General features: G+C 45.4%; 2 protein-coding genes across 4 annotated transcripts; one reads left to right on the top strand and one right to left on the bottom strand.

The window, feature by feature from the left end:
- Positions 1-2386: 2386 nt before the first annotated feature.
- Positions 2387-11698, top strand: LOC142558192 (uncharacterized). 3 transcript variants are annotated; one of them, XM_075670350.1, is made up of 7 exons: positions 2387-2905; positions 3006-3068; positions 4009-4149; positions 5840-5905; positions 6690-6767; positions 8077-8142; positions 11484-11698. In XM_075670350.1, the coding sequence occupies exons 1-7, from the start codon at positions 2899-2901 to the stop codon at positions 11633-11635; spliced, it is 573 nt and encodes a 190-aa protein (XP_075526465.1). In that variant the 5' UTR covers positions 2387-2898; the 3' UTR covers positions 11636-11698. The 3 variants fall into 3 exon arrangements, with proteins under 3 accessions (XP_075526465.1, XP_075526466.1, XP_075526464.1); XM_075670351.1 differs by having other exon boundaries at positions 2998-3068; XM_075670349.1 differs by having other exon boundaries at positions 2387-3068.
- Positions 11699-14420: 2722 nt separating this feature from the next.
- LOC142557516 (uncharacterized) lies at positions 14421-17945 on the bottom strand. The gene is made up of 3 exons (XM_075669426.1): positions 17853-17945; positions 16293-16317; positions 14421-15800 (listed from the first exon to the last, which is right to left on the bottom strand). Exons 1-3 carry the CDS (start codon positions 17889-17891, stop codon positions 14515-14517), a joined length of 1350 nt encoding a protein of 449 aa, XP_075525541.1. The 5' UTR covers positions 17892-17945; the 3' UTR covers positions 14421-14514.
- Positions 17946-18494: the final 549 nt, after the last annotated feature.

Here is an 18494-nt window from a genome sequence, read left to right as displayed (position 1 = left end):
AAATAAGTTCACGATTGTTTCGGCATTTTAATAAACATTTAATTTCTTGTATAATGAAAATAAAATTTCGTAACCTCTACAGAGTACAGACTGTGAGCAAAAATCCGTTCTTTTTTCTAGACTATACTAAATTTTTAAAGTTCGTTGGTGGCAGATAGCACTATTCTAATCCTTGAGCTAGAATATTCACAAGGGCGCATAATAGACCGTTTTAGTTTCACGTACGTAGAAGCGCTGCGGACGTCAAGATCTTGCAGAATCGAAATGCGCATGCGCCTAGCGTAGGAAGCGCCGTCTCGTTTCACATGCGCAGGTGAAATCTGCGTATTTCCGTATAGCGCTCCGCGTACCACGTGACGCCTTCTACCAGCTACCAGGCATAGGACCACTGAACAGGCTGGCGCATATGTAAATGCATTAGCAAGTAAATAACAAGATTGTCCTAATTACCTTAGAGCACATAATGCGATTTTCGAATTGTAGCAGGTGAGTTAGTTCTCAGGCTTATCTACGTGAAACGAGTTGTCAGGACGACACCAGTTTCGAGATAGTCATTCCCAAAACGAATGACTAACTGCATTGGCAGTCCAGTTACTTTTGTGCTTCAATGCATGAAACAGTGTTTTGTTAGAAAAATAGGTCAGTATATAGGGCTATTTTACCGAAGTTTGACGGCGCATATCTCGAAACCGGTGCCATCTTCAGAATTCGTTCCAAATGGATACGCCTTAAAAGCTAGAAGACTACAATGCATAATGTGAAATATTTGTGGTGAAGCCATTCATTAAGATGTATGGGAAATTTTGTCGATAAGTCAATTGTACGTTTTTAATTATTGTCCAAATAATGACTGCCTCTTCGAGCAATCCAGTCCAGAAATTAAAATGGCGTTATCTGCCAAAGGTAATTTTTAAAAAATTCTCTAGAGTCTAGAAAAAAAAGGACATTCGACAAATGGATCGGATCATGCTCTTACTAGAATAGCTAGTTTATAATAGTGCCACTCTAAGAAAGTTCGCAAGCGTATTTATTCCAACGTACAGCGTGTTCTCGGCTTGTGACTGATAATACTCGTAAATGTTTTCAATTTGATTCGGAAGTAGCCTCAGATGTTTCAATATTGTCATGTATTTTTTTTTTCAGATGAGGACATTGTGCCTATTGGTAAATTCCGGCGTGGACATCATGCATGAAGTTTGTTCTCATGAATCGGTTTTCTGGCCCTTTGGTTGATGCAGTGAATGCCACCTGACATTTTCTTTTTCAGATTTTGACGATCTATCGGATGGTAAGAGCATCGCACATAAAATTACAGGACTCACTTAAGCATGTCAGGAAGATCGTGAGGGTCAGAGACATTTCTGAGATGAACCGAATACAGCTATCAAAACATTACGGCAATTAGTTTTATCTATCGTTCTTGCGGTTCTCCAGGCTATCTTTTCTCTAACCGTTATTTTTATGGCCTTGCGCGGACCAGGCCCCTACCCCACTGCACGATAGCCATGTAAATGAGTTCAGTAGTGGTCAAGTTCGCTGGCGTCGACTCATCTATCTCTTCTCGTTAATGCATTTGGAAATTAGTTTATGTGTATTAGGAACACGGTACATGAACTCGCGTCATAGGGGATTGTGTCGCGGCAGCCTGTTTCTCTCAGAAGTGATCTTTACTGGACTAAATCACTTTCGGGACTTCTCGATATGAAGGCATCACGAAATTACAAATGGATTGTGCGATGCTTTCATGGCAGCACCCTTTGAATATAAGAATAACATTTTTTTTCCAGAGAAGACTATTCAGATCCTGGCTGGTCACGGAAGCAGAGCCTCGCCATTCGGTGCGTTCGACTTCCCATTATGAGTTGCTCCTTCAGAACGCCAAGTTCAAGCTATAGCATAACTGCTAGTCGGCCTAGTTGGAACAGATTCATCTTAAAACTTTGTGTGCGCAAACAAACAGGGACGAAGAATAGGAGCAACACAAGGACGAGCGCTCCCTTGTGCTTGTCCTTGTGTTGCTCCTATTCTTCGTCCCTGTTTGTTTGCGCACAAAAATTTTAAGATGTTCAAGCTATGTCGTTAATACTACATTGAACCCAATGACCCAGACTCAGCACTAAAAAAAAAGATTATTTCCAGAATTTTTTGTATTTTCTTTGGAACTCTGTTTAAATATATCCTTAAAAGGACAATAAAGAGAAACTATATCAGTCCGAACTGACAAATTATTCTTTAGAAACTCCATTTGTCATTGATGTCGCGGCGAAAAGTTGACTAGAAAACAGAGTAAAAGTCAACGTCCCACTTCTTGAATTTCGCGTCGATAATCCAGTGCCAGTACGTCAGTACGACGCCACGGATTTCAAAGTATGTTCCCATATTTGGTTCTTTGCGGCTCTATAAAAAGTTCTCGAAACTTGCTAAGTTCAGTCCTTGGTTTCTTTAGAACACAACGTAGTCTATTTTCACCTATAAAAAAGACTAACTATGCCAGAGGACATGCCATCAAAATTTGTGACGTCATTGCGAGTTGGTGCGGAACTTCAAGGAGGCGTCGCCAGATGTCTCTAGTATTTGCGTCTATTTAAACAGACCAATCCTCCAATCAATGAGACTCGTTTTGGGCATTGAGGAAGGGTAATTTATTAAATGCAGCTAGACTTTCCTTTCCCCTTCGTGCTGCTTGAAAGCACGTTAGAACATTTACTGAGCTGGAAAAAGTACTCCCAATGTGAATTTATTGCTCGACGTGTACTTAAAGAGTACGCAAACACTTGTGTCCATCGATAGCTGCGTTTAAGTACCGTTTCTCAAGTTTCCAGAGGAAGGGCTTACTTGGACAAATTCCAGAGAATACTGACCGATCAGGAAGTGCCGAGGAGAGTTGAATCGCAGATCATGAGAGGTAAGCCGTACCAAACATTTTGAAGTTTACCCGATGGCGTTACTCACAACGCATTGTAGAATAACGCACTTGTTTTACCTCTCGACCATGAGAATTTCAGCTGAAGCCTGGAAGGGAATTTCGAGCATGGCTAAGCTCCGCAGGCTTCATATAGTCAGAATGAGTAAGTTATCCAGCGTTCTTTGATTTTGGCGCCGATGGCCTGACTACATTTTTTTTCAAAATCTCGGCTGCGATGTGTGCTCCTCTTATGCTTTTATTTGCAGCTATAGTAATATTTATCAGATTGTGACTGTCATAATTAACGACTGACTGACCGGACGATCGATAGTTTCCGGTAATCTGGAAACAGTGGTTTACCCGCACAGTGAGAAACAACATTCATTTTCGAGAGAATTATTTTCACTATAATATGTCAGTTTGTCATGCAGTACTGATGAATGGCCAGGACAACTTTATACCAACATTTTTGCATAAACAGAATTCGGCTCATAGTCTTGCTTAGTTTTCCACGTTTCAACCGGTGACGACCAACACTAACAAACATAGACGCCCAACATATAGAAACTCAGACGCGCACATTGGTATAAAAAACACGCAATGCACAAACGCATAGAAACGAATTACGCCAGACCACTTTGCAAGAACGGAAAAAGTTGTCATTCAAAGAAAGCCACACCGGCTGCTCATGACAAAAAGCTTCGCAGTCGAAGAGTATAGTTCCTCCTGGTCAGGCCAGTGCACCCAGCACCACCGCCTTTCTAAGGCCAGTTGCTTTACTAACTGGGTTAACCAGGGTGCTAACAGATAGCGTATACCAGCCGAGCTCATGTTGCTGTTGTTGTTGTTGTTGTTGTTGTTGTTGTCCTTAGTGGCTGTGGCACATACCCCCAGTGGGGGATTGGGCATGAATCGGGTGGTTAATTAGGTGTATTCGGATGATCATTTTGCTTACATCCCAGAAAATGACCCGGTTTGAGGGCTTTTCACCATTTCTTTTCCCGAAAAGCCTGCGAGTAACAACTTTGCGCTTCACGCAAACTGTAATCGCTACTCCACTTCGGGGATTCCCCCTTCAAAGCACTGAATTCTCTCCTTTGCAGATTCGCGGAATCGGTACCTTCGCTTTGGCGAGTCTATCTGTAAGTTTATCCGGAAGACGACTCCCCTTGTTGTGAAGAAAATGGCGTTCCTAAAGGATGACGACCGAATCGTGACCGCCAACAAGATCATCAATATTGTTGGTGAGTTCAGGCCGCTGTGGCGCTGGTATGTATAATTATTTATTTGGTTACATGACTGATCATGATCTTTAAGACGAAAGTAGCTTAGCTAGGCCTCTTGCGCCACTACGTCAATTCACTACCCAAGGACATTGAACTCCCGTGCATTGGAGGCACGTTGAAAATGCCCTGGTGGTCAAAATTAACCCGGAGTCCCCACTACGGCGTGCATCGTAATCAAATCGTGGTTTTGGCATGTAAAATCTCAGAATTCATTCATTCATTCATTCATTCATTCATTCATTCATTCATTCATTCATTCATTCATTCATTCATTCATTCATTCAACGACATTGAAAAACATAACACAGTAAGCGATCTGTATGACAGTAATTAAGCTTGTATGGCTGATTTACAAACTGAGCGATTGGTTCGCCATCACGTCGCACACGGCCCTGCACTGTCGTGCCCTTAGAGCGCCCTTATCAAAACATTACGGACAGATATACGGGGTGATAATGTTTTCCCGGAATTTTTTAAAATTGCCTGTCGCAGACAGCGTAAGTATTGTCCTTGAGGTGGATTATTCCAAGAGTCGGACATTACTAGCACGAGAAATCAAAACACGTATTAAAATAATTAACATAAGATTATTAAAAGCTTCTCACTTAATCGCCTTACGGCAAAAATTGCTATTTACTAATTGCAGCCGTTGACTTTGCACTTAATTAAAATGAATAATTTCATTTGGCATGTAACTAGAGTTTGCTAGTTCTATGCAAGACCACGTCGTTGGTTCCTTCCTGTAGAACAAACGATGCCTGTAACAGTACGGCAAATTGGACAAGTAGACTATTAAACAACTTAATATCCTCGGGTATTAGATATATCTTCTATTATGAAAAGAGAACACAAACTGTACTTCTTGAACTGATTTTTTTAATGGGTTCCTATTTTTGTTACTATGTGCGTTGCAGCTGTTTATTCTGTTATGTGAAGCTTTTGATGCCTGGTTTTGTGATCACTGCCAATCATAGCGTTACCTTTGTATTACCTTGAGTTACGCATATTGTGTTTTTGCCATTTATGTTAGGAATGCAAACCTATATTCGAAATTATCTGCCAGCATCTGCCTGGGTACTTGGACCTCGTGAAGCTGTCATAAGAGGAGCTTTTTCTCATTGTTGCCTGCATTTCTCTTGTGCAGAATGTAGAAATGAAATGAATGAATGAAGTGCCTTCTTCATTGTTTGTGAATAGAAAGAAAAAAAAGGCCCGAGGAACTCGTGCATTTGCCATACTAAGCCTGGAAGTATGCATGTGAGTTGCTCATATAACCTGTAAATATTAAAACACCATTCTGCTTTCCGAAGCGCTGCAAGTCGCGCTGAATGATGCGTTTGGATGGCTACTTTCGTTAACAATTACACATTGCTTCGCCTCCTGCAACTTGATATGAGTGAGCTGTGCTTTGTTTGGCTAGTTGGTTGGTTGGCTCCAGGTAATCTGGCTCAATCCACTACAGGGGACCGGCCATGAATCGGGTTTTAATAGGGAAAAATTCTGAAAAGGAATTTCGCAAACTGAAGAGGATGCTAAAGGCCTTATACTCGTTTACATTAAGGAATAATCACAGTAAAGCAGCCTAATTATCTGAACTCTGTGCGTTGAGTCTAACATTCTAACTTTATTTTTTTTTCTTATCGTTCAGGTTCCATGCTGTATCCGCAGACAACTTGTCCGCATCCTTTCAAGCATGGAAATCGAAGGCAAAGCGGTAAAGTTGTTCGAACACTCCTACGGGGCAGGGTTCAGAAACTTGCAGGCCTAGTATGGTGTCGCGTGACCCAAGACAGGTGTTATTGGAGAGCGCACAATAGGAGTTCTTTGACAGATAGACACAATATTTCAGAAGTTCTGTTACAATTGCCGCCACAGCGACACTCTTGTGGTTTCCGTGGTCACCATCTCGAAGAGTTGCTGTCTCGGAGAAGACCGTGACAAGCAACGGCGGCTCCTACCGCATTTCGCGCCAGGTCGCGGAAGTCACATATGCGGCTGCACCGTTCAATCCGCCCAAAGAGTGATCATTTTCGCATTGGTCGAATCAAGCCACGTGTTCGGGCCGGTCACACTGCGCCCCGCCCAAGGAGGATATTCTATGAGTGTCGACCTAATGGACACGTTCATTTCGTCTGCTGCTGAAGCAGTGATTGGCTGGTTTCGAGCACGTGTCAGAAGGAGAGAGGCGCCTCGGTCCAGCCAATCAACACTTAATCAGCAGACGAAATGAACATGTCCAATAGGTGAACCCTTCCACAACACCCCCAGCTCCGCGTGTACGATATGATCTGGGTGATATCGTGCCACCATACAGAAAAATACAACAACAACAAAAGAACAAGAACAGAACAAGGCATCTTGTCAGACAAGACGAAGCGGGGCTAAAAGGTTATTTCGCGCTACCGTGCATGACTACTGCTATGTCTGTACCTTCTATTTTCCTTTAACAAATATTTGTAAATGCATGGTTTTGTGCAACAATACTGATCTTTCCGCAGGCCCCGAGGTGACCACGGAGCTCTTATCGACGACAACCGATGCTTACGCTAACCAAACTGCGACGACCACTGAAGAAGGTGCGTTGGATAAAAGTGCAGGTCTATGATGATGATGATGAAGACCTTTCGTCAGCGGGAGCGCAGTGGGACCCTAGTACCAATAATGTTCTGGCAGGAGTGCGTTCCCAACAAACCTACTTCGTAAGCGTGACAGAAAGAAGGTGTTTTTTTAGAACGGCAGATAGTTGAGCTAGTTGGTACGGCTTCACGTTAAAAAAGAAAAGATAGGCACGCAGACATGGGCACAAGTTCAGAGAAACGGACAACACAGACGCCGAAGTTTAAGTTGTCCGTTTCCCTCTACCTTTGTTTATGTGGGCGCACCTACATTTTTCCTGAGCTTTCTTTAAAATTACTGCTCATTTACTACATTACTCCTACCTGCACTCAACTGTCTAAGCAGCCTTCTAGTTTTTTCTAGTCTATACCACAGCTTATGCTTTCTGCACATCACTTGGTGGTTATCCCTGAAACAATAATTGTTGCTAGAAAGTTAAAACGTTCACATTGTTATTCATTAGTTATGTTATTCACGTGTAAAGCATGCTACTTGAAGACACGCAAATGCAAGTGCATAGGGTAAGAAGCGTTCATATATGATTTGGTGCCTTCGTGCCAAGTGACGTACTGGAATCAATCATAGGGGCACACTGAATTCAAGCAAGAACTTTGTGTACAAAAAAATCTTCTGGACCTTGAAGGATGGAGTGTAAAGGCTGTTTCCTTTTGAGTGCTGGACCGCTTCGTTAAGCAGCATAAAGAACCCGAATGTCTTGACCCTTCACTTATTCTGAGTCACTAAAAATATATCGCATTTTGCCGTGGGTAAATTAAAATTTCTGAAAAAAAAGTTACGACAGCTCTTGGTTGTGTGGAGCTTGAAGTACGCCTACAAAGAAGTAAATTAACAGAGTTCATAAGAACATAGTTATCTAACGTGCAGTCTTCACGAACTCAACTGGAATTCAAAAAAGTTAAACGGATTGTTTTACCATACTTAAAGCTAAACTAACTTGCCACAAGAAAAGCACCGATATTTTGAAGGGCGTACTTTATCATCCTAACTAGACTCCGTGGGCTAGTCATGATCGTTTGATGTTTGCCTTTGGCCCAACTTCAAGTGCGAGCTACGGACGCACGAAGATACTAACGTGGCGGCCGCGCGAGACGTAATTCACCAGGCAACTTGAACTGACTGTTTGGCGTGTCAGAACACTTGCAGCCACCGAAAGTGTTTTCTAATTATGCTGCTCGTGTGCATAGCCTGTGCTTGATCGAGACAAATGTGAGGCGTTTTTGGCAAGCTTATATTGTGATCTTTCCACAGATTTTCTCGAGGACGACCGAGCTGAAATATCCATTTCCACTTTTCTTAAGGCCGCTCAAAAGCTAGGTAAGGCAAGGATGTTCTCATTGACCTCTGTACTGGGTGACAACCTAAGAACTGAGCATGAGCTCCGCCTACAAAACGTCACTTCACCTGCATTCCATGCATCCGCGCTTCAGAACCGCTCCATGGGAGACGCAGATATCGAACTAAACTCGCCTCCGCCGTGACGACTCACGAATGCGCGGGCGTGACTGACTGGTATAATCTATACAAATTATCAAGTTGAACTGAAATGTTTTCATCAGCGAATTCTTAGGTTGTCACCAACTACGACTACAGGGTGCGAGCCCTTACAGCCTATCGTACGGCAATTAGATGGTTTGCGAATAAAGCAATTTGCCTAATGCATGGCGGACAGCGCAGGATCGTTGAAATGTATCCAGAAAAGTTAGTACATTAGGAAAAAAAATCGCCAGAGCCACTTAAGATTGCTTAGGTGGGGGAATGCGAAAGCATTATAGTCCCTTTTCTCTCTGTGCGGAGCGATGGGGGCGGGGTTGCAGCAGCACCTGCACATAAAGTGGTCGATTGTCCAGTTTATGGAGAGCGTTAGCAAGTTCTTGTCTTCCTGGGGCATATCGTGGACAGTGGAACAGCAGGTGTTCGATATTCGGTGCCGCAGACCTTCACCGCCTATAAAGCGGTGAAGGCGCTTTTGTGCTTCTTGAGGACGACGGGCTTGTGTGAACGTCTGTGACTATTAATGCAATTTATATTAGACCACGCGCGTCAGCAAACTCACCGCTAATTTCCTTCTTCCCTTCCCTCCTCTCTTCCTCTCTCCCTCCCTGTCATTTTTGTTTTGCCCTTTCCCATTCCCCGATGTAGGGTAGCCAACCGGACGTTATTCTGGTTAACCTCCCTGCCTTCTGGTTTTCTCTTTTCTCCCTGTGCGGAGCATACGAAGCGGTACTCCGGGATCTCTATGCTGCGCCGTCACGTGCCTAGTGACGCACTATAGGCCGCACCTTTAGTCAGCCAGATAGCTCTCCGGCGTGACGTGTGCAGTGACGCACGCACTAGGTACACTTTTACTCAGCCAGAACCGTAGAAGCGTCGTGGCGTCGGGGAAGCACGCTTGTTTCGCACCTCAGAGACCCGGGCTCGATTCCCGCCCAGACCGAAATGTACCAAGTTTCGAATTTGAAAAAGCCATTGATTAACTTTGTTTGCAGGCACCTATTTGACGTCAATCCGAGCGTTATTGACGTATTTTTACTCCTCGCGCCGTGGGCCATTTTTGGCACCATCGCTCGGTCACGTCGCCGCCGGCTATGCCGGATTTTTGTGTAATGCGGCATATAATGCTTTCGCAAAAAAAAAAAATAAGACGGGAAGGGTGCAGAAACGATATCAATATTTGTGTATTCGAAACTCGATATAAAGCTCGGAAACATAGAAGGCAGAGAAATTCACATGAACATGGAGACTTGAAGCCATCAACAGATGGTTGAATAGTAAATGACTCAACATGAATCCAATGTTTCGACACCCGTCCCTTGAGAGAGAGAGAGAGAGAGCAAGTGAGATTTTTAAGGAAGCTGTGAACGTTTGCTTAGCCATACGACTAGCATGCTACTTCAGATGGCGAAGGCAGCGGTGCCTGAAATGACACGCTCATTGATAGTACGCATGCACAACCATAGACAAGGAAGAACAAGAAAACGGGTTAACGGGCAACCAAAGTGTCCCAGAGCTAGACTAATAGCGTTTTCATTGCTCGCAAAGCAGTGCCCGCACTACCGCACCACTACCACACACACACACACACACACACACACACACACACACACACACACACACACACACACACACACACACACACACACACACACACACACACACACACACACACACACACACACACACACACACACACACGCACAACGCACACACGAAACAACCTTGATGAAGATTTCGAGGAATTTTTGATGAACTGATTAACAATGACACCAAAAACTAAAAACCTACCACTTAAATTTATGCAGCATGTCTTCGGAAAGGCAGGGAGGATAACCAGGACTGAGCCCGGTTGTCTACTCTACACCGGGGGAAGGGGAAAAAAATCTGGATCGCGCATGGAAAAAGCTCGCGAGGGCTCAGTGGATAAGGCGTTTTGCTGCTGAGAACAAGGTACCGGGTTGGATTCCCGGCAGCAGTGCCCGAATTTCGATGAACGGAAGATGGAAAAAAAAGACGCATATGCTTAAGGCGCATGTTGAATAACCGCCATTGCTTCATTTGTATTCTTATTTCGCTTTGATTTCTACATACTGTCGTTACTTGCCGTGCAAAATGCATTTGTTGTGACGTAAAGCGACGCTTAATTATACTTAAAGTTTCCCCCGAGTGCCATCCAATTTTTATTATAATTTTCTGTTTGTTTGCGCCTACCTAACGCTCGTATGTACTGTTACGGCCGCTTGACGAAAAAAAAAGAACGAGAGTTGTGGGTTTTCATCGAGTGGCCGACGGCCGTGGTACCGTTTCGATAAGCAAGAAGGGGTAGCTTGCACCACCCATGATCCCAAACTCTCTTAAACACACGTACAATAATAAAACAAGAACGAAATAGTTAAAAATTATAGATTTTTACTCGCCGAAACCACGATCTGATTGTGCGGCACGCCGTAGTGGGGGACTCCGGAATAATTTTAGCCATCTGGGGTTCTTTAACGTGCACCTAATTCTAAGTACGCGAGTGTTTTCGCATTTCGCCCCCACCAGAATGCAGCCGCCGTCACTGGGATTCGATCCCGTTACCTTGTGCTTAGCAGCCCAGCACCATAGCCACTAGGCAACCACGGTGGGTACGAAATAGTTAATGCAAATCCGGGGTCTCCTACTATGACGTCCCTTATAAAGCAGTGTGCAGTTTCTGGACATCTCCATGCAATGTCAAACCCTCGATTTCTTCTTCGCTTAGCTTAAACCAATCGGCTATCTTCCGAACTCTAGCTGTCGTTCGGCCTCTAATGCACATCACATATCGGTAGGGAAGTCAACATGACAAATGAGACTTAAATGTTCTAAACTGATGGTGCCAAAAGTTAAATCAGCATATCAAGTCGCGCTATTATCTTGATGTCTTTCTACTCTTCTCCTCCTAGGGCCTTTCTCTCCTCTCACCCCGTCCATTGCAGACTAATATGTAGATGAATAATTATACGCCAGCAAATATCTCTGCTTTTAAGTAAACAACTCTCTCTTTTGAGATGTCAGACACCGTAACACATTTTTGCAAGAGATTCCTAAGTTGCAGTCAGGTATTAGCAGTCGCATCTCAACTTTCCAAACAGCGAGGAGCCCAACGTGAATCACTCAACCGTGGCTGCTTGTTTCAGAGTCAGTACATTCCTCTCTGCACGACTACATCGTCTACAAGTGTAACGTGGAGAACGACGTAATCAAAGTTCTCGAAGGATTCCTCAAGATTATTTACTTCGGCGACTATCACAAGCTCCTGAACATGATCGAACAGTATTTTGCACACTGACAAAACGCTCCTCTCTCAAACACCTGCATCGGAAGCCTTGGACTAAACTGAAAATGAAGTAAAACTTTCTCACAGCCCACTTGTTGCCCTTTCAATTTAGCACGGAGTCGCAATTTAGCATGAAGCATATTGTGCTAGTTGGTGCTTGTATTTAGTGTGCATATTAGGTTCATCACGAAGAAGAAAGGACCGAGCAAGGAAAAACAGTACGAATGCACAAGTTGAAATGAATTTTTTTTTTACAGCACAGTAAAAGGTGAACTGATTACAGATATTCACAAGATGAGCGCGGATTGACGTACGTTTTGCGCGCGTGTTATTGGTAAGACGTTGCGTGCTCTTGCATAGCCGCGTGTCGTTTAAGTCCGTAGGGACACAGATCAAGGCTTTGAAGATGGGCGCGACGTTTATTACTGTGGGTTTACGCAAAAATAACTGCCACAAAGGCTTCCGTGGTGACGACCCCACAGCTTCTCCGAGCGTCTCCACACTCCGTCCAAGCAGGCTACGTGGGTCCCACTTTTCACAAAGGCACGCTGCAGTTTCGAGGTGAGACGCCGATTATTAATCTGAATTTGATTGCCATCATATTAGCATAATCATCAAAGGTCATCGTAAGCGACGACTGCTATGGTAATAAACTAAGTCTAAGTAGCCTAAGGTTTCAGACGACAACTGGCTGATTTCCACACATCGTCTCAAGGGCTCTCTACAGTGCAGCGGTGCCAGAGGATCTGGTGCCGTCCCTGTGGAGGACGCCAGCGCACAACCACCCGCGGCGTATCGACCTGTCGAAGTGCCATCTGTAAGCCATCGACATACGGTGCAGGCAACTTCGAAGCCCCCGCGAATGCAGTTTCGAGAAGTGCTGCTTTCAAAATTCCTTCTTTTTCGTCTAGAGAGCATGGCCTATTGATTGTGATCATAAAGTTGTTGTTGATGCTAATGATGATGATGTCTAGCGGCACCTTGTTTGAAAAGGCGCAACGACAAATCGTCACCCAACCTGCTAGCGCTAATCAAAGTTTAATATGCGTATTGCAGTCTAGCATTTCGCCTAACTGTGATTTATCAGGTAAATTTACCTGTGCCTGTAACATATCTTCCGTGCTTTTCTTCCGCCGATACTATAAACGCATCTCGCATATCTCGATCGCTCAGCAGTTAGTGTCCCATCGGCTCCAACCGTAGGGGCAATTCAGCACTGTCACGAAAACATCGTGGCGAAGTTATGATCGAGCCAAACTTTCATGGCCCAAATGCTCGTGTTCATGTAGTATGCAAAGGTGACACAACAATTCTGTACTTATGTGGCATTTGTCTTGACATATGTACTCTCTATCACCATGAAAGTAGGCCCTTACTATAGAAGAATGGGCACTAAATGAAGGCACTGAATGAGTACCTATATGCAAAGATATAGAACTGCTAAATGCAGCGCACTTGCTTCGTTTTCGCGTCGCTTCACAAAGCACTGCCTCCGGCGTCGTTAGTGTGTGTAGGAAAGGAACGCGCCCTGTTCGCAGTCAACGCTGTACCTTAGACGCGCCACCTGGGTATTGGCTTGCTCGAAGTGCCTCCGCCTAGCGTTGTATCACACTGTGTCCTATACGGCATTCAAGCTTAAAACATCCCCTAAAGGCAAGATAGATGAATATATATATGTATGTTTAGTGAGATAGCGATTGCTGAATAATATGCTTTTTGGGGAAAACGTTAAGGGATGGGAAAAAACAAGAATGCTGCAACCGGATCGCGGCCACATGGGCTAGAGTTTGTATACGAGGCGGACGTCAGGATGAAATCAAGCGCGGATCCCCAGTGGGGAGCTGCGGATCGGATCTGGGTTTCACAGTACTTCATCGCGGCTGCATGTAAGTGTTTGACTTGTATTGAGAAGCGTGTGCCCGACCCGCCCAAATTAGGTGTCGGGCCGTTGGGGGGCTCAGCATATGGAAGTCAGAATATTCTTGAACACTTGGCTCTTGATCGGTTCGATGTTCTTTGTCATCTTCGATCATGGTTGCCAGCTAGGCGGTTGTGATTGTAGTTTTGAGCGGTTGTTTCCTCTCCTGCTAGTGTTACACGTCACCGTTTGCTCACATCCGGTCCAGCGTCAAGGCAAAGCGACAGAAAAGTATATAAAATGGACGTAATCTCTTACGGAAAGTAAAACCACCTGTATCTTATTTCGGACCATGAGTGATACCACAGGGACCGTGTTTATCTACTCAGCAAAGCCACACGTTTCAAACTGTACGAATTATGCGCCAGTATGAAAGCTGAGGATATGAAAACTGTTATTTAAAGTGCCGCATTCATGACTGTCTTTGGAAGTGCATCTACATTAACACCTTTTGCGGTGTCGGAGGCGCCTATACTTTACGAATTGCGACTGTCAAATACGCCTGCTCTTTACAGCATAGCATAGTATACAACTAGCATGTTACGGCATCAATCGAACCTAGGAGCATGCAAGCGCTCATCAAGCTCTTAATAAAGAGATTAAGAAGGCGCCAAAGGGATAGCAGGACCGTGATTGCATCACCTCAGGGTCTCTGCTTCCCAATAAGCGTAAATGTGGAATCCAGCGCCTGTCTGTGCACTAAAGAAAGGAAAAGAAGAGGGAGTTAACGCTTTATGCGGAATATGATGGCATAAAATTAGAGTTTCAACAGCGCGGCCTTCGGGGTTGTGCAATGCGTTCCACTGTCTCGGAGGCCATGGGTGTTTTATAATTCCTACATTCGCTCTCCGTAGTGTCGTCAATCAACAGTGAGCGTCGTTACATTAACAACAAAATAATTTTATTACTGTTTAAGCACCCGAACAAGTCTTTACACTATCGCACAAGCAACACTTATGCACTCTTTCAGGTATTAACGGCCAGCGAATTGTTGAGCGGCGGCTTGTTGGTAAGCCTGCTGGGCAGCAGCTTGTTGAACGAGACCACCCTTCATGGCTCCCTTGAGAGCTCCCTGGACTTGCGCTTGAGCTTGCTGTTGAAGCAGACCACCCTTAATGGCTCCCTTCAGGGCTCCCTTGACCTGTGCGGCTTGTTGTTGCTGAAGGAGGCCTCCCTTGATAGCTCCCTTGAGGGCACCCTTGACCTGTGCGGCTTGCTGTTGCTGAAGCAGACCACCCTTGATGGCTCCCTTTAGGGCTCCCTGAACTTGCGCTTGTGCCTGCTGCTGAAGCAGGCCACCCTTGATGGCTCCCTTGAGACCTCCCTTGACCTGCGCAGCTTGCTGTTGCTGAAGCAGACCCCCCTTGATGGCTCCCTTGAGGGCTCCCTGAACTTGCGCTTGTGCTTGCTGCTGAAGCAGACCACCCTTGATAGCTCCCTTAAGAGCTCCCTTGACCTGTGAGGCTTGCTGTTGCTGAAGGAGGGCACCCTTCACGGCTCCCTTGAGAGCTCCCTGGACTTGCGCTTGTGCTTGTTGCTGAAGAAGGCCACCCTTGATGGCTCCCTTGAGAGCTCCCTTGACCTGTGAGGCTTGCTGTTGCTGAAGGAGGGCACCCTTCACGGCTCCCTTGAGAGCTCCCTGGACTTGCGCTTGTGCTTGTTGCTGAAGAAGGCCACCCTTGATGGCTCCCTTGAGAGCTCCCTTGACCTGTGATGCTTGTTGTTGCTGAAGGAGAGCTCCCTTGATGGCTCCCTTGAGACCTCCCTTGACCTGTGCAGCTTGCTGTTGCTGAAGCAGACCACCCTTGATGGCTCCCTTGAGGGCTCCCTGAACTTGCGCTTGTGCTTGCTGCTGAAGCAGACCACCCTTGATAGCTCCCTTAAGAGCTCCCTTGACCTGTGAGGCTTGCTGTTGCTGAAGGAGGGCACCCTTCACGGCTCCCTTGAGAGCTCCCTGCACTTGCGCCTGTGCTTGTTGCTGAAGAAGGCCACCCTTGATGGCTCCCTTCAGGGCTCCCTTGACCTGTGAGGCTTGCTGTTGCTGAAGGAGGGCACCCTTCACGGCTCCCTTGAGAGCTCCCTGGACTTGCGCTTGTGCTTGTTGCTGAAGAAGGCCACCCTTGATGGCTCCCTTCAGGGCTCCCTTGACCTGTGATGCTTGTTGTTGCTGAAGGAGAGCTCCCTTGATGGCTCCCTTGATGGCTCCCTTGGACTGGTATTGCTGTTCTAGGAACCGTGCTTCTTCGTTAAGATGCCGTCCTAAATGAGAAGGAAAAGGGAATCAGTTGTACATTGTGTGACCAGTTTTCGAGAAGAAATGGGCACTTAAGAGGGCTAAGGAAGTTATGAAGTCATTGCTGGTGAAACTTTCTAGGATGCACTGAAGTGTCCAAACCTTTTCTCATACACTAATGTATGTACGCAGGGTGGTTGTAAAGATCTTGAAAGGCTATGCTATGGCAAGGCATTTACCGAAGTGAGAAGGCCGACACTATAAGTGCGTATTCTATTCCGAAGCTCCGAGTAACGGAACCTAGCACTAGTTAGTTTGTTACTTGTTTAGCAAACTAGGCACATATCAAAGGCAAAAAATATTGGGCTGGAATGCCCATAGAATGGGACAGTAGAGCAGACTGAGGAAAAGGCGTAAGATCTATACAAGTTTGTAAATATTCTGGCTATGTGTTGTAGCTCGTGTTTCCAAATGGCTAGCGCGGCAGCTGTACTATTGCAGAAGGCGCTCAACCTTACCCTGGACCAGCGAACAGGCGAAAAGCTGTAAAAAATAGTGAGGAGAAACAGCGTTAGGACATAGAGCTCAAGCCGAATGTGAAAGGGAGAGAAATACAACAAAGGTCTACTCTTAGAACGGTGATTTGAGTGTCACTCACATACTGACAATTTCCGCAATATTGTTCATCTCTCTTTAGAAACACTTCGCAATCAGGTTTTGTTCAACATCATTTATGCGTACTATGAGATTATACCAAAATAAACGTGCTAATAAACAAAATATTAAGAAAAAATCCCACTTGATTTAGGAGTCCAGGAAGAAAGTGAGAACACCTTGCTGGGTCAATTGGCACTGTATGATTCAACGGACATAACCAACTAAAATGCGCACACAAAACGACGACGTTTTTCCTCTGGCCCATCTTTATGTGTGGTGCCTTAAAAGTGTGACGTGTGCAAGAGCCCGCACCACGCCAGCTCTACGCGAACCTGTGACATTCTTTCATAAGACGAACCTGCACACATAATTTCGCGATCCCCAAACGATAGGGCTAAAAATATTAGTATGAGCACCGTGCATAGAGGAGATATTTTTTGGCAAGCGCCGACGAAGTGCCCAATTGCGGTTGAGCTGAATTAAAGCTCGTTCTTGTTTGAAGCCCTTGGTACCTCTTTACTTGTCACTGGTAGCAGGAAGGCATACTTGTCACAAGTCCTTATTAAAAGCGTTATAAGACTAATGAAGGCTGCTAGACAATAAACCTGAATAAACAACTGTAGATTATAATTTTCCAGTGATCTTCTATAATTAAATATACAATGAAAGGAGGAGGCATGTGCAAGCTAGGCGAATAACTTTACAGTCTCGAGAAGCTGCCTCTCCGTGGAGGAGTGTCCTTCAGACTTCTTACTTCTCACTTCATTCTAAGTGGAGTCATGCTCTATTAAAATTTCAGACACACAATCAGCGACGGCGACATCATCATCATCATCATCATCATCATCATCATCATCATCATCATCATCATCATTGCCACGGCCATTATCATATTGTACGTCCACTGTACGACGAAGGCTTAATTCTCCTTGCAATCGCCCATTGCGAAAAGTCAGCCTTGCGTTGACCTACTTTTTCACGCCTGATTCCTTTACTGCAATTCACCACTAATTATGCTCTACACACCGCATGACCTGCCCTACCCCAGTGCTTACTCTTAATCTCAATCAGAATAAAAGTCAAGCCTTTCGCTGTGCTAATCTCTCCGGGAAATTTAAGCCTTCTCTAACACCGTTTCCTCTCTAATCCTTACCATTATGAATAATCAGCTTTAAAGCGCATGCAACAATGCGGAACGACAAGAAACTTAGCATAAATCGTTATTTTGAGTAGCACGATTTTCGCCATAGCTGAGTTTCCTGCAAACACCGCTCCTATTGCATCCTTCTTCACCCAAGTCCCGGCCGAATAAGGCTCACCGTTTCCTAAAGGGCTTTGCGTTTTCTAGCTGGCAGTGGACACTGGAAGGGGCTCTAAGACAGCGAACCTTCTACGAATCTCGCAAAGACTCGCTTGCTTACCGCAGCGGCGACCGCCAAGGGGAAGGCGAAGGTCCTCATCTTGGTCACTGTCACACTTCGAGCCTGCCCGAAAGTGATGCTCCGATGCCCCGGTGCCGGCCAGATATACCCCTCCGCGGCCCGAAGGCGTGATCGAAGGGGGACACAGCCAGTTGGATCGCACACGTTTGATTCGTGGCGGCCGTTTTACGGCCTTTCCGAAACCAACGGGTCCTTACGACGGTGTCCCTCCGAGGAGCCAGCTATCCGTCATAAACTTACCGCCGGGCTGCGCATCCATAAATCTCCAGATACCGAGACGGGCAATCGCATGTAGGTACGCGAGCGCGAGGGCCATTAATGCCGGCTCGGATTTAATGCATTCCATGCCTGACGAACAGGAAAAACAAGCGACACAGGAAAAAAAAAAAGAAAAACTCTAGCTCCTGGCGCCGCTGGCGTTTAATGCTTAGAGTGCGAGATGCGCTCGCTGTGGCTCGCCATACTTTCTTGCTTCCTTTCTCTTTGGTGTTTTTTTGTGCTGTAATGAAACTATAAAGAATGATTAATGAGCCTCGGGTGCGTAATCGGGAGACTGAAGCTCGTGACAGCTATGCCCAGGCTTACATGTCTCCATGGGTCGGAAGCCGGTCTGCGGCATCT

This window comes from Dermacentor variabilis, chromosome 9 (genome assembly GCF_050947875.1).
Source record: "Dermacentor variabilis isolate Ectoservices chromosome 9, ASM5094787v1, whole genome shotgun sequence".
Taxonomy (NCBI): Eukaryota; Metazoa; Arthropoda; class Arachnida; order Ixodida; family Ixodidae; genus Dermacentor; species Dermacentor variabilis.
This window is presented reverse-complemented; position numbering and strand designations above follow the sequence as displayed.

Bases quoted from the DNA above. Each gene is read 5' to 3' on its own strand.
- LOC142557516 (XM_075669426.1), bottom strand. From the start codon at position 17,891: ATGAGGACCTTCGCCTTCCCCTTGGCGGTCGCCGCTGCG. The intron at 16,318-17,852 runs GTAAGCAAGCGA...TATTTTTTACAG, and splicing joins CCTTGGCGGTCGCCGCTGCG to CTTTTCGCCTGTTCGCTGGT. The intron at 15,801-16,292 runs GTAAGGTTGAGC...CTTCTCATTTAG, and splicing joins CGCCTGTTCGCTGGTCCAGG to GACGGCATCTTAACGAAGAA.
- LOC142558192 (XM_075670349.1), top strand. From the start codon at position 2,939: ATGGCGTTACTCACAACGCATTGTAGAATAACGCACTTGTTTTACCTC. The intron at 6,768-8,076 runs GTGCGTTGGATA...ATCTTTCCACAG, and splicing joins TGCGACGACCACTGAAGAAG to ATTTTCTCGAGGACGACCGA. The intron at 8,143-11,483 runs GTAAGGCAAGGA...TGCTTGTTTCAG, and splicing joins TAAGGCCGCTCAAAAGCTAG to AGTCAGTACATTCCTCTCTG.